We start from the raw sequence: 13,213 nt of genomic DNA on the forward strand, positions 1-13,213 counted from the left end.
AACGAATCTTTTCGCTAATTTTTCGTCGGTTTGAAAATAAACGAAATAAAGTAACAGCAAATTGGATCGATTGATGAGATCAAACTCCTCGGAAATCGACGCTTTCTGTGAGTGTGTGTCCAATCGAAAAATAATCACTTCACCGCGAATGTACGCATTCATCTAATAAAGAAATTTGGAAGAAAAAAGACATTAAGCAGCAGCAGGCTCGTCCTTGTGTGATTCGTTAAAAAATAATGATTGGACGTTATGGAAGTTTTGAGATTACGCGTTTACTGATTGGAAGGTTTTGTAAACAGTATTGGATGTGCATGAATCATTAATTTGTATGAATACATATATTTGCAGGTCAATTATGAGTTCCTTTTCGCCTTGAAAAAAGCTCTTAAAACGTGGATTCGTTAGTGGACTTTGAATAGTCAGCAATGGAATAAATGTTTTCCCTCCTTAAAATGATTATTTTGAGCTAAAAATGAGCATTCGGAGAAACCTGAGAATGTTGCACGAAGAGGGAAAATTGGAAGCAACGTTTCTTGCTTCTCGTTTTCTATCTATTTCGTTAATTTGATCGTTCAACGTAATGTTTTCATTTTCGTTGGAGCTCCAGAACATTCAGGATAATTATGAGGCTCCATAACCTTTCGTGGCAATTATCCTAATTATTTGTCAGTTTTACGAGGAGTTTGTCTCTAGCGAACGTGCCTGTGGTGAGTGTAGCTCATTTCTTACTTTGTTAGATTTTTGGATTAAGTCGTTGAATAATTCCTTCGAGCCTCCCAAATTGAAAGCTCGCACTATTCGAGCAGAATTGGGGAAATTTGGTCGAGTAGAAACGGATTTATTTAAAATCCGTTTAATTATCATTTTTATATGTTGAGCATAATTATTCGAAATTTTTAATAACGCAGCTGCCAATTTTGACAGCTTCGAATTGTACTTCGATTTATCCTGCTTCTTGGACTGTTGCAGGATCAAAGAAAACCGCGTGTAAAACATTGTCTTGAAAGGAGCAGCTGAGGGGGGCTGGAAACCGCCCGTCTGACTTAAACGATGTTACTCCACGCTTTTTACTTTATACGTTATGGCTAATAAAATAGCGAAGAAAGGTTAGAACCTCGTGGCTTTAATAAGTGACTGTACACGATGTCGATATACTCTTGGATGGAATTCTCGACTTTTATTGCGGGATTTGACGCGCGCACATCCTCATCTCTTGATCTGGAACTCTTTTATCTCGAGTTGCTTCTTTCTCTCCACGTGCACGTGTCGTTACCGCTTTAAATTTAACGATCGATTGTTACAGCAGTATAAAGCGAAAAAATAATTGTACGTTCCGATGATCCTTCTAAATGTTAACAATTCGCTCCGATCCCGCGGCCATTTTCATTGTCGGTTTGCTCGTCTTTTTCAATTTACAAATGACTTTTGTGCCTTCCATTTGGGATAATAAAATCGTATGATTGAAGCTTTTAAGTGCGCACATGAATCATCGTAAATCGACAAATGTGGCTCTTCATTTGTGCTCAAAATGACACGAAATTTTTGACCATCTCTTTTGATATTCACGTTCCAATGATCTTCAATGGAATAATCGAGAATTCAATATCAACGTTTCGGTATGCTAGCCCGACGCCATGAATAAGAACTTGCTAACACTCGCGTGCATTTCCAGTCTCCATGATCGATCGCTTATTATCGAAAACCGTCAATTACCTCATTCGTGCCATCCGTGCAGTTTCACGCAATGTTTCTCTACTCTCAAGTGTGTTATCGTCTGTACAGGGAGCTTCAGAAACTTCGGGCAAGCTAAGAGTTCGTGCCTGTGCAGCCAGCAATCGAACAGAGATAACGAGACGACAAAGAGTGGTGAATCAGTCAAAACCACAAGAATCAACAGCCTCAAGTTGTAATTTCATTTCACGTTAACAGAATTTTGCATTAAGGTAGTTCATGCACGAAACGATTTTCTTAAAAAAGTCCTGAAATTTACACAGAGTTTGAATGCGTAGTCGACCGACACGCATTCCGAATTTTAAAGGGTTCGTTTATTGGTTATTGAGATAAACGTGTTTAAATATGGAGAAAAACACAGAGTTATCAGGACTAGGCTTAAAAAATCGTTCATCTTTCCATATAACAAATGAACGCTTCTTACCAAGTTTATGATAACAATGAAGTATATGGTGAAGGTTTGAGAAAAAATTCGAGACGATTGTCTTACTAGTAATAAAGATGTATTACCTTAAAGATTGAACGAAATTGGTAATGAGCACTCTTATAACGTCACATTTGTTTATTTCGACATTTTGTTTCTTCTTGGTTTGGACCATTCCTGTCATAGCCTTCTGTCTTTTTATCAAAACTTTTTTCTTGATTCCTTTGTGTTTCTCTAAAGTAATTTTTTACATAAAAAACTATGGTATTTTCGCCAGGGATGAATGAAATTTTGGGTTCAGTCAGTGATGGATCCCTAATTAATTAACGGCTTGTAATTTCATTCGCCAGAAGGTAAGTTGAAAAAATGAATTTACATTTTCGAATTAATAACTCTGACATTAATTTAAAGTGATGATACCTTTAATTAGGAAGTAAAAATTGATCCAATTTAGACACCCATAAAATACGATCCTTTGGGCACGATTTGTTCACGTAATTTTCAGTTTATTCACATTTTTTACAGGAATTTTAACCTCCATTTGGGGCACCCTGTATACATCCAGACAATTCTGCGGTATTTTTCAAGTTAACGAGAATCACGAGCACGAAGAAGCGAGTGAATTGTACTAAAGTTTATCTTGTTCTAACAAATAAATAGTGGACGTTTACGTATTTTCGTACGATGATTGTTCATCGTAAAAACTTCTTTCAAGAAGGTTTATAACGTAAGAAAAAAAAAAATCTCCGATTATTAGTAGTAGCGTAACGAACACTTATCTCCACTTTGTAATTGTCGAGATTCGATATTATCCAACTGCGTACCATACCATCTTCGGCATAACGAGGTTAAGTAACAATGAAACGAAAAGAAAAGACATTAAAAAAGAGATCGATTTCAAAGGCCAGGGGTGACGGAGTTAATCTATCTTCCATTTTTTATAGCCCTGTTTGTAATACATTAAAATGAACTGATATTCGATCGATATCGCGGTTGGCAGTTGATGGTCGAGTTGCGAAATTGAAGCGTCCTCCCAGTCGGGAGAAGACGCTACACTTTTTTCTCTCTTCTCCGGATCTTGAAAAAAATATTTCAATGTCGTAACCACTTTTACACCCATCTTCCAGATCATTCGAAGTTGCGACATGGACCATGAAACCGTAGAAAATTATTGAGACCATTCGCGAACGTGGCCCACAAAGTTTCGGTTTTCGCTCCGTAATTATAATAATTATTATTATTATTACATTTTATAGAGCAAATTTATATATTTGGAAACATCTTTTTGATTTTGGTCGTGACTAAAATTGGAGATAAACCCACGAGAAATGGATAAGAAAATAGTCGACGATAAACCACAAGAACCTTTGGATGAATTTATGGAAAGAGATTTCCAGGTATCGCCAGAGAATTCTCCAGAACAAACGATAATTCAATGTTCCAGAGTGCTCCTGCTGCACAGGCGTGGTTGATGGATGAGGCATCCGAGCGTTCTCCAACCTGTCATATTACCACTATAATCTTATCATCGTTTTACACAGTGTTGAGCAGATATACAAACGTAATTTATGTACGATTCGAGCGTATTATGACTGTGTGGATATTTTAGTTGGAACGCGTGGCTTACGATTCCAGTCCGGAATGTTCACCATCCTTTTGTTCTTTCTCATTGTTACAGTCACCGAGCTTTCATTCATTTTTTCTTGCCCATTTTTTCAAGCCTATAATGTCAAGAATATTACGTGATTCTCAATCGATTTCGTGCGGCAGTGCGAAGAGGCGTAAAGTGCGTTTTCAAAACGTCCATTAATTACACGCTCTAAAAACACCTCGAGACCTCGGTTAATTACCGAATGCTAATTCGCGACAGTTGCTTATGCTAATCTCCTGCGCCTCTGAATTTAAGCGAAAGTATTTTATAGAACGATCCGGTCTCAGATAACTCGCGTCTTTCGCAGTCCGAGAATTTCCTCACTTATCTCCAGCACATTGAAAGCGAAAGTGCGAGTGCATCGGCTGCTAAAAATGCGGAATCAATTAACCGCGATGATTCACTTCAACGCGATCTGAAGTTAGAAAACAGTTTCGAAATTTCTCCTCGAAATGTGCATTCACTAAAACTCCTAAAATTGTTGCACAGTTATGATTTTTCCACGAAATAACATTTTGTTGAAAAATTTCGTCATCGAGACACCACAGATACGGCGCAATTGGCTCAAGCCCAGTCTATTTATATCCATTTATGTGTAACAGTCGTTAACGATCTCTCACGATCTTACAGAGATTATACGAAGGTCATGGTCCGAACACTCTCTCCGGCTGTGCAATCTCACAAACCTAATCTACTTTACACTTTCGTATTACGTGATAGAGTGCACTGAATCGCACGGCGTTCATAAGCACACACACGCGCGGAGAAATACATCACTGATCGACGTAATCCAGCGTTACGAGACGGTCATGGTTGCGCTCTGTAAAATTCAAGTTGAACGACACGAGACTCGCCATTAAAGATAACGAACCCATTAATAACGTTGCTAAAGCAGTTTTATTGAATTGTATAATATTTTAATTCGGGAATGGATGAATTTAAGAGACAGAATTATGCTCATTTATTTGCGATTTATTTTTAGACTGATGTTACAAAATAAACAGAAATATTAGAAAAAAAAACGATGAAGAAGCTGCGCACATAAAACTAAGATAGTGCACTCTACGCGCTGGTTATTTCCGACGAAATTAACATTTTTTTCCATTCGTGTGTTTTCATTTGAATTTGATAACGTGATTTCATATTTTCTCGGGGTTTTTCAACTCATACTTTTGAAGCGAGTTCGATTGAGTTGGAATTTTGGGGAATCGTCGGTAAAAAAATGGTAGTTTTATCGTGAAATATCCCGTAGAATCTTGCATGGCTTTCGCCAAGAGCGTGAATGATAAAAAAAGGAAAAAATGATTTTTCGTAACTACAGCGAGAAAGAACGAGGGTTTATCTTCTCGTATTCAGAGGTTCCGAATACGTGCGCAAGTCCTTCGCGATCTGCATGAAACACAGTGTTGTTGCCCCATTGAACAGGAAATATCAATTTTAATCGTGAGGTCTTTCGCATCGTTGCTTCCCATGCGCTATACTCACCGAGACACACTTCGTACTTACATTAGTACACGAGTGCGTGTACGCACATACATTATAATCCATTGAGCTGTAATGTCCTGGAGGCTCTTCCTACGCACGACTTATGCTCTTTCACGCACACCGAGGAATACCATTTTAATGTATCCTCAGGATACAGTGCTTAAATCAATCGGAATAGCTTCTTCGAAGAGAGAAAAAGTCGCGTATAAAATCCGAATACAACAAAATGAGGAGATTCGCTTCACTGTTTGACGGTTGCAACGAGTCGATGATTTCATCTCACGAATTCCTCAACGCGAAATCTTCGATTGGCAAAAATTTCTTGAGATTTGATGAATGAATCGGTTGAACGAACGTCGGGCTATTTTTTTATCGGCCAAAATGTCGAGTCGCTGTACTGCGATACGCCTTGACCAAAATATCTTCATCCGTGACGAGGCAGCAAAATAAAAGTTTCATCTGCCCCCGGTGGTCCAAAGTGTTGCTCGATTGTATGCAAAATTCATATTATTTCGTGGATCGAAGCCTCCCTTTCTCTCTCTATCTCTTTCTGCCGGTTCGACTATCATGCAACTTTATAAGAAAAGGAAAAAAAAAATGAGAATGATACACGAGTCCTTTCCGCACCTTTCTCGCAACATCGCGTACGTATCGCAACAATCGCCAGGATGGAAAGTGATAAGTAGAGCTCGTGTGGAACTGGTAGAGCATGCCCACGCTGACCCTGCTTGGTGACCGGGAAATTTCACGCATGAGCCACTGTCGTTGGAACACGTGGTTTCCCCCACTCTCCGCTCCTCCCCTTCCCTGCGCGCTCGCTCCCTCTGCGATCTCGTTCTCATTCCTTGCATCCAAGAAAATACAATTGGCCATGAATCGTGCGACGCTATGATCGCGAAATTTTCAAAACTTGTGTCAATGTGCCCACAATTTTTGTTCTGATCCCGAATTATAATTTAGCCTGTGAAGGATTAAAAAATGTTTACAAGCATCTCGCTATTGTTTTCGTGCATGAAAGTAGTTTTCGATACAATTATAAGGGATGGAGACTCCGAATAGTATAAAATGACGAGGGGGCTTGCTTTATGAGGAATTTTATGACCAGAAATTGTGGGAACTCGAATTGTAGTACCGAAACGATTTACGGTCGTGAGAATAATTCTTCGATGCATCTTCCTCGCGACGATACAAGTGCACCGAGTGTTAGCGAACGAAAGGGCTTAGCCCTGTACATTTGTAAGGTAAAATAACGCTCTTTTTCACTCGTTTAAATTTAATACCGACAATATTTCTAATACAAATGCCAAATACCCGTAGCAGCTATTGTGTGTGCTTTTATAAACGATCATTATCTCTCAAGATTTCATCTGCTTCTGTCTCGTTCGCACTCTTCGTATGCTTGGCTGTGTGGAACACCCAAAGCGAGATCCATTCCTCGAGGATAATAATAGACGAGTGGCAGTGTATTGTACATCCTCATTTGTCAATAAGACAAATGGTGAGAGAATAGACGTAGAAATTTTCGATGTTATCTATCGAGCCACCAGACGTCTGACCTTCCCAGTAAAAATCTTTCAAAGTCTCTCTAATTTCTTCCATTCAATCAACATCGAGATTAATTAAGAATTTTTTCTCTTTATTGTGGTGATTCGTAACTCGATGTAGTACCGATAGATCGATTATTCGTAAGAATGATCTCGTCGATTGGAAGGCTCGACAAAAAGTAATAGCATCGAGATGTCGAATCTTGATTGGCTCTGTTCAATAACAGGAATGAAAATCATTCAAATTGGTTGTGATCGTGTTGACTTTTTTTTCAATATGTAAATTAGAGAAATAGAAATTTCGCTGCTATATTCATCATGCTAATAAAGAACCCGTGACCTTTCCGCGGAGCGTGAATGAAACAAAATATCGAGTGAATGAAAAAATTCTGACAGTTCAATAAATCTCGAGATGAGCTGATTCATTCGACACTTTTTTTATTTCAATTCTACCTTGGCAAAAATGTTTTCGCAGGAAGTTGGGATCGCGGTCACGCGTCGAACAAAAGAAATAAAAAGACTTTGAAAAATCAAGCAACTTTCAATTACCTAATTGATGAAATTCTATTCGAGCAGTCGATTTGCATAAATCTACATCCATTTGTGATTCCTCCAAGCCAAAAGCCTTTCAGACGAGTGAATTTCCACCAGAGTAAAACTCCGATTTTTCCTCCGTTAAAAGGCTTCTCAATCGTTGAGAAAACTTCGATCGAGCTGGCTCCGAGTTGCAGGATTGAACGTACGACTGTCACAGCGACAGTTCGATCCAACATTGACAATTGTCAGCACGCTGCGACTCGGACTCGAGCTGGATTTCTCGCCTCTTTCGATAAGAGGAACGCGCTTATGTAGACCGCGTCTCGAGTTCAAACTCGCGGGATGTTCGAGGCGAGTTCATTTCATGACGCAACACGGTCCTATAGACGAGCAGTTTATGATTTGCTTTCACCGCGACGGACTCACCTTTACCATGATATTACGATTACCATTAACATTCATCCAGCTGGCATTTCTACCTTAAATTTCGTGCCTTACCTGCTCCTGGGATTATTTGCACGCGCTCATCCCCATCTTTAGTTCGAATTCGAATACGCCTGTATTTACGTACATACACGCTCGTAATACCACAAGATATTATTAGATAACGTATCGATGTTGAGTCACGAAATCACCATGATAATTAGACTCGAGTTATAATGGTATTCGTGGATAAATTATACACTTTGCTGGATAATTACAACGTGTAGTTACTACAGTTACATTTCGTGTCTTCAATGCACATATTTATTTATATATTTATGTGGAAATCATCGGAGATACAAGGAAAAGCGTCAAAAAAAAGGGCAATTCAGGATAATTAATGGAAGAGCCTCAAGCTAATTATTAAACGTCGATTTAATTAGCTGCGAATGCAATTGAAGGCACGTACTTCGCGTCGATAACTTGTGGAAGATTGTTATTGCTGTTTTTTAAAAAAGGTTTTTTCAATAGACCACAAAAACATCGGGGTTCGAGTGCGTATCGTGAGTGGCGAGGTTGGAAAAGAAAGACAAAGATTTATGGATCATTCGTTAATTTATTATCATTACACTTGTGATATGGAATATATACGTATTTATTTATATTTATAAGGCAATGAAATTGTATGTGAATAAATGAATAAATTTGATTATGTAACAACCTTTAAATATATATGATTAATACAGCTTTTCGATCGGGCGCCTATTCGATCTATCAAATATCGTGAACTTTTCCTGAGGGACGAAAATTTCACGTATTCGTTGCATAAAAATATCGGTAATTCTGTTACACGCACCATCGACGCCTCTGTCAACCAATCGTTTTTGCCTTTTATTTTATTTTTTGCATTTTTATTTTTCGTTATAAATCATGAGATTGAACGAAAAATTCACAACTTTTCGCACCTGTTTTGATCCTGTCGATGCAATTTAACGAAAGGAGAGGCGTGTACGAACGCTCGTGAAGTGTTTCTTTATGCGCAGGCGGATGAGAGAGAGAGGATGTATCGCGTGGGAATCTCAGAAATATGATGTAAAGTGAGTAATGCACAAAGAGAGAGGTAATTTAACATACGCGATGACATTAGAGAGAAAGATAGGCAATTATTTTTTATCAACGATGAAAATAATATCGCGTAGTGTTGAGAGAAGCTGTTTTGAGGATTTTTAAGGATACTTCAAGCTCACAGTCGCGCGTTTCGTCGAGTCAAAGCGAGCTCAGATTTTTTCAGTCGTCGATTTCTTTGCACATGTTTTAGAATAAAGAATGATAGAATTTAGCAGAGACCAATGTTTGCTTCGTCGAAAAATGAGAATCATTGAAATCCTTGGTTTTTTACTTGGAAAATTCTTTATTTGTGTTACCCCACAGGCAATTATTGATTAAGACATCGAAACGCTTGAAACTTATGGTCACTTAAAAAATTGTATTGCGACTGTGGTTGTAGATATCCTTAAAATAATCCTCGAAACTCCGCTGTGCCAGCAGAGTTTCGGTGGATGGAACTGGCACTGTAAATAGAATAAAAAAAGATAATCGTGGTCCTGCGTTACGTCTGCCCGGCCGAGACACAATGATAAAATCGTTATTCTTGTGCACAAACGAATGAACCCTCACCGGATTTCTCATTGCCAAAAATAACATTCGAAGCATGATTTTTTCACGCGAATTCAATTCGTCGACGAATATTTACGTTTTGAAAAAGGCAACGATGAAAAATAATTTTTCTCTCATTAAACTCGCTTCTAACAGTTCGCTTTTCTACTTCAAAGAGATTTGAATTTCTCAAGGATTTTTTTAATTTAAAAATTATTGGCGCTTCCCCGCTCGTCCCATCGTCCTGTCGGCTCGCACAGTTATCAGTCAGTCTGGTGTTGTTGGTGGGAAGGGGTCGTCTCAGAGTCCGCGATCTTTATTCAGTACCTCCTGTACGGCTGACCCGACTGATCCTCCTCAGGATGAGCGGCGTTGTAGGCCAAGGCTCGCTGAATCGCGGCTGGAATTGGCGGCGGCGTTGGTAGATGAGCACCAGCAGCTTGAAAACCATTCTCGTCCGCGGTGTAAGTAACTTGAATCGGTGTACCGTCAGGTGCTGTGTAGCTGTATTGGCCCCTCACGACTTCCGCCTGTCCAAGTCCACCGAGATTCCTCGGCGAGCCCTGCTCCGCCACGGATATCCCATTCTCCGTGTCGTAACTGCAATCATTATCTCGCGTTAGTCATCAGCGTAAACCTCGTCGTCTTTTAATCCTCCGACTCTTTATTCGCGATACATTCATTTTTATTCGTTCGCGATTATTCGTTTGGTTTTAATGCGGAACGAAAATTTTTGTGGGATCTGCGAGGTCCACTGCAGCAGAGGGACGCTAAATTTTTCGAACTTGATTCTTTGGTTTCATCAATTCAATCTGGTAAACGCGATTTCATAGTTATTGCAAAAGACTATCATTTTTGCAAATGCAGATCCAAAAAACAAATTTTTGCAAACTTATTAATGAGAGGATTACAAGATGCCTTAAAAATTTGAATTTTCTCACTGGGATTCGTGTTTCTGCTATTTTTGGATATGCTTTCGTTATGCGCTCATAGCGAGTTCGACTTATTTTATTGTTTCAATTTCGCCTTATCTCATTTCTCTGAAAAGAGAAATACAAATTTGCAGCCTTTCAAAATAGCAGTCAACCTGTAACTCGGTCACAAAAATTTCAACAATTTCAATTCCCAAAATATTTCTACCCTAGAAAAAAGAACTTTGGGAGGTGTTCTTCGTAGTTTCTGCGTTGCTTCTCATTTTGCGAAACCAGCATGCAAAAACCGGACCAGAAAAAAGCTTCGTTGGCCCGCCGCCCGATAATTGTTTGTTCGACAGCTCGATGGCGAACGCTGTTCAAAAATCGTCCTAAAATCTTGACATTCTCAGCGTCCAATTTTCCGATTCACCGTCAACCTTAGTTTCAAAGTACATTTGACCAAAAACCATGAAAAAACCGTAGCATGGAACTCAAATGAAATGAAAAAAGACAGTAAAACTCTGTTATTTATATAGCAGGGAAAGAAAATGATAATTTATGGATTATTTGTAGGAACGTGTCATTAGGATGTCATTTAATTCCATATGATTACAACCCCGAGGAGTTTTCCGTGTTGGTATCCACACGCGAGTAATCCCGCGCAAAAAATGAAGAGTGCCTACTGCCAGGACTATGATTTAACTCGTGAATAAAACGGTAGAAGATAAACGAGGAATAACCCTCTCGGGACTTTTGATCGACGAGATCGCAGCTCTTTATTCATCTATTCAAGATCTTTTTGTCTTGTTTTTTTGCTAATTGGTGAGAGATAAAAAAACGTGCGGATATGACACCTTGCATCCGCGGTTATACCGATTATTACGTTACGAGTAGATGGGTCAATAGTAATCACGAAATTGCGCAATGACAGGAGGATCGTCGAGAGAGTTGTAATAATATAACGCAGGAGAAGCTGTGAGTGCAGACACGAGAGTTGGATTCATACACGCGCGCGCACTCGGAGATTAAGATCGGAGCTAATTATCCATCGTACGTCGTTGAACACGAGCTCGTCAGACGTGGATGGGCTGCTAGTGGGATTTTCCTTGTACTCTCGAGAGCTTCTTATAATTCACGGGATTGAGCGTCGAACACGTTTTGTACATGCAATAAAATAAACGACGAAAATAAAAAGAAGAAGCGAGAACGACCATAATAATGTCAAACCCGAGAAAATGTACACGCTACTTAATTTATTCGCTGGTCGCGACGTCCGCTGATGAATTGTTCGCGTGCGCGTCGATACCCAGGAGACAAAGGGACTGGATCCACCCAATGACTTGCGTTTAATTATAATTATCGTTGGTCAACCCCTTTTTAGTGATCAATGAAGAAATGAACTCGCACTCGACAGACGTAATAACGTTTGACTGTGTTCATTGAGTTTCTTTCACCTTGCTTCTTCAAACGTGTATAAATCATTCGGCGATTTGCCGAGCGACGATTTGTCAGATCGCACATCTTTCCTCATTTATCAACGCGAAAGTCATTTGCATTCGAGACTAACATTGGTAGTTTGTATTCAATGGGTGTATGGGCTCACTCGTGCGTGAAAATCGTCTACTTTTGTGGCAAATGCTCTTTGAGTTTGGAAAAAAATATGAAATTGATTTATCGATAAATTTTTGTCGTTTTTGAGGGAATTTGTTTAACGAGTTTTCTCAATTTTATTTTCACGGATTCTTCACATCTGTGTCGGATGCTCGTACGAGTTTTACAGTTACTTTCAAGTGCGCTTAGTGTGAAAAATATTTTTAGCTGAATTATTGGGAATTTTTATGCGAGAGAATAAATACCTGTAAGCGTAAGATCCGTCAGGAGCTGCATCCTGAGTTTGACGAAGGATGGCGTACCGTCGACCGTAATAGTCAGGATTATACTGAGGGTTGAATTTGTTGAACTGGGCCTGAGCTATCGTCACGAGACCGAAGACTACTGCAATCTGTACACGCGAGAGCGACGAATTTAAGTAAACGTGGCATTTGTTCTTAGCTAAATTAAGCATGAACGCTGATTTTAAAAGAATGCATTTTTTCCCAATTTTTTGACCCTTAACCTCGAGGATGCAGAAATAACGTGACTGAGTTATTTCACATTTTATGAATATGATTATTGACAGTTGTTAAAAGTAGAAAAATCACGTTACTTTGGCAACATACTCGATTCCCAGAAGTTGTGAGTTTCAATTTATCAAAAAAATACAGAGTCCCCTAGCCCCCTTAAACCAGGCGATTCTCTATCAATTTATTGCAATTAAGCAACAGTACATTCAATATTTTTTATTCACTTTTTATAACTTTGAGCCACCGAGAGGCTGCGATTAGTTTTCATTTTCAGACTCTTGTCAACCTCGGAATGAAAAATTAGTAAAATAAACGCTGATAATGATTGAAAATTCGATCAAAGATTCACCCCCGCCGCCCCGAGCAAACTAAGACGAAGCGTTTTCCCTTCTCATTTTATTCGTCGTATCACGAAAAAACGAAACGAAGACACTCACGATGATCTTCATGATGGATCCTCGTCGATTTACTCCAAAAAACGAACTAAAATGAGACGAGAAAAAAACAAAAACGAAAAAACAGCCTTTCTCTCGTAAGGTACACACTGAGACAAGACCGAGTCTCGAGTTTAGTATAGGTCTGAGGATGAGCCCTGTGCGAATTTATAGTAGTCCGAGAGTGCTTGGCTGTTTCCTTCTTCGAGGGACTTCGGAGAGGCGTTGTCGAAAAGGGAGGGGGAAAATCCCTCCCAAGAGTGGAAAAACGCAGGACCGACTTGTGCATGG

General features: G+C 39.3%; 1 protein-coding gene across 1 annotated transcript; it reads right to left on the bottom strand.

The window, feature by feature from the left end:
* Nucleotides 1-8,391: 8,391 nt before the first annotated feature.
* On the bottom strand, nt 8,392-13,081 carry LOC122407827 (endocuticle structural glycoprotein SgAbd-1-like). Its single transcript, XM_043414265.1, has 3 exons — nt 12,926-13,081; nt 12,222-12,367; nt 8,392-10,051 (listed from the first exon to the last, which is right to left on the bottom strand). Exons 1-3 carry the CDS (start codon nt 12,935-12,937, stop codon nt 9,772-9,774), a joined length of 438 nt encoding a protein of 145 aa, XP_043270200.1. The 5' UTR covers nt 12,938-13,081; the 3' UTR covers nt 8,392-9,771.
* Nucleotides 13,082-13,213: the final 132 nt, after the last annotated feature.

This window comes from Venturia canescens, chromosome 3, assembly GCF_019457755.1.
Source record: "Venturia canescens isolate UGA chromosome 3, ASM1945775v1, whole genome shotgun sequence".
NCBI lineage: Eukaryota > Metazoa > Arthropoda > Insecta > Hymenoptera > Ichneumonidae > Venturia > Venturia canescens.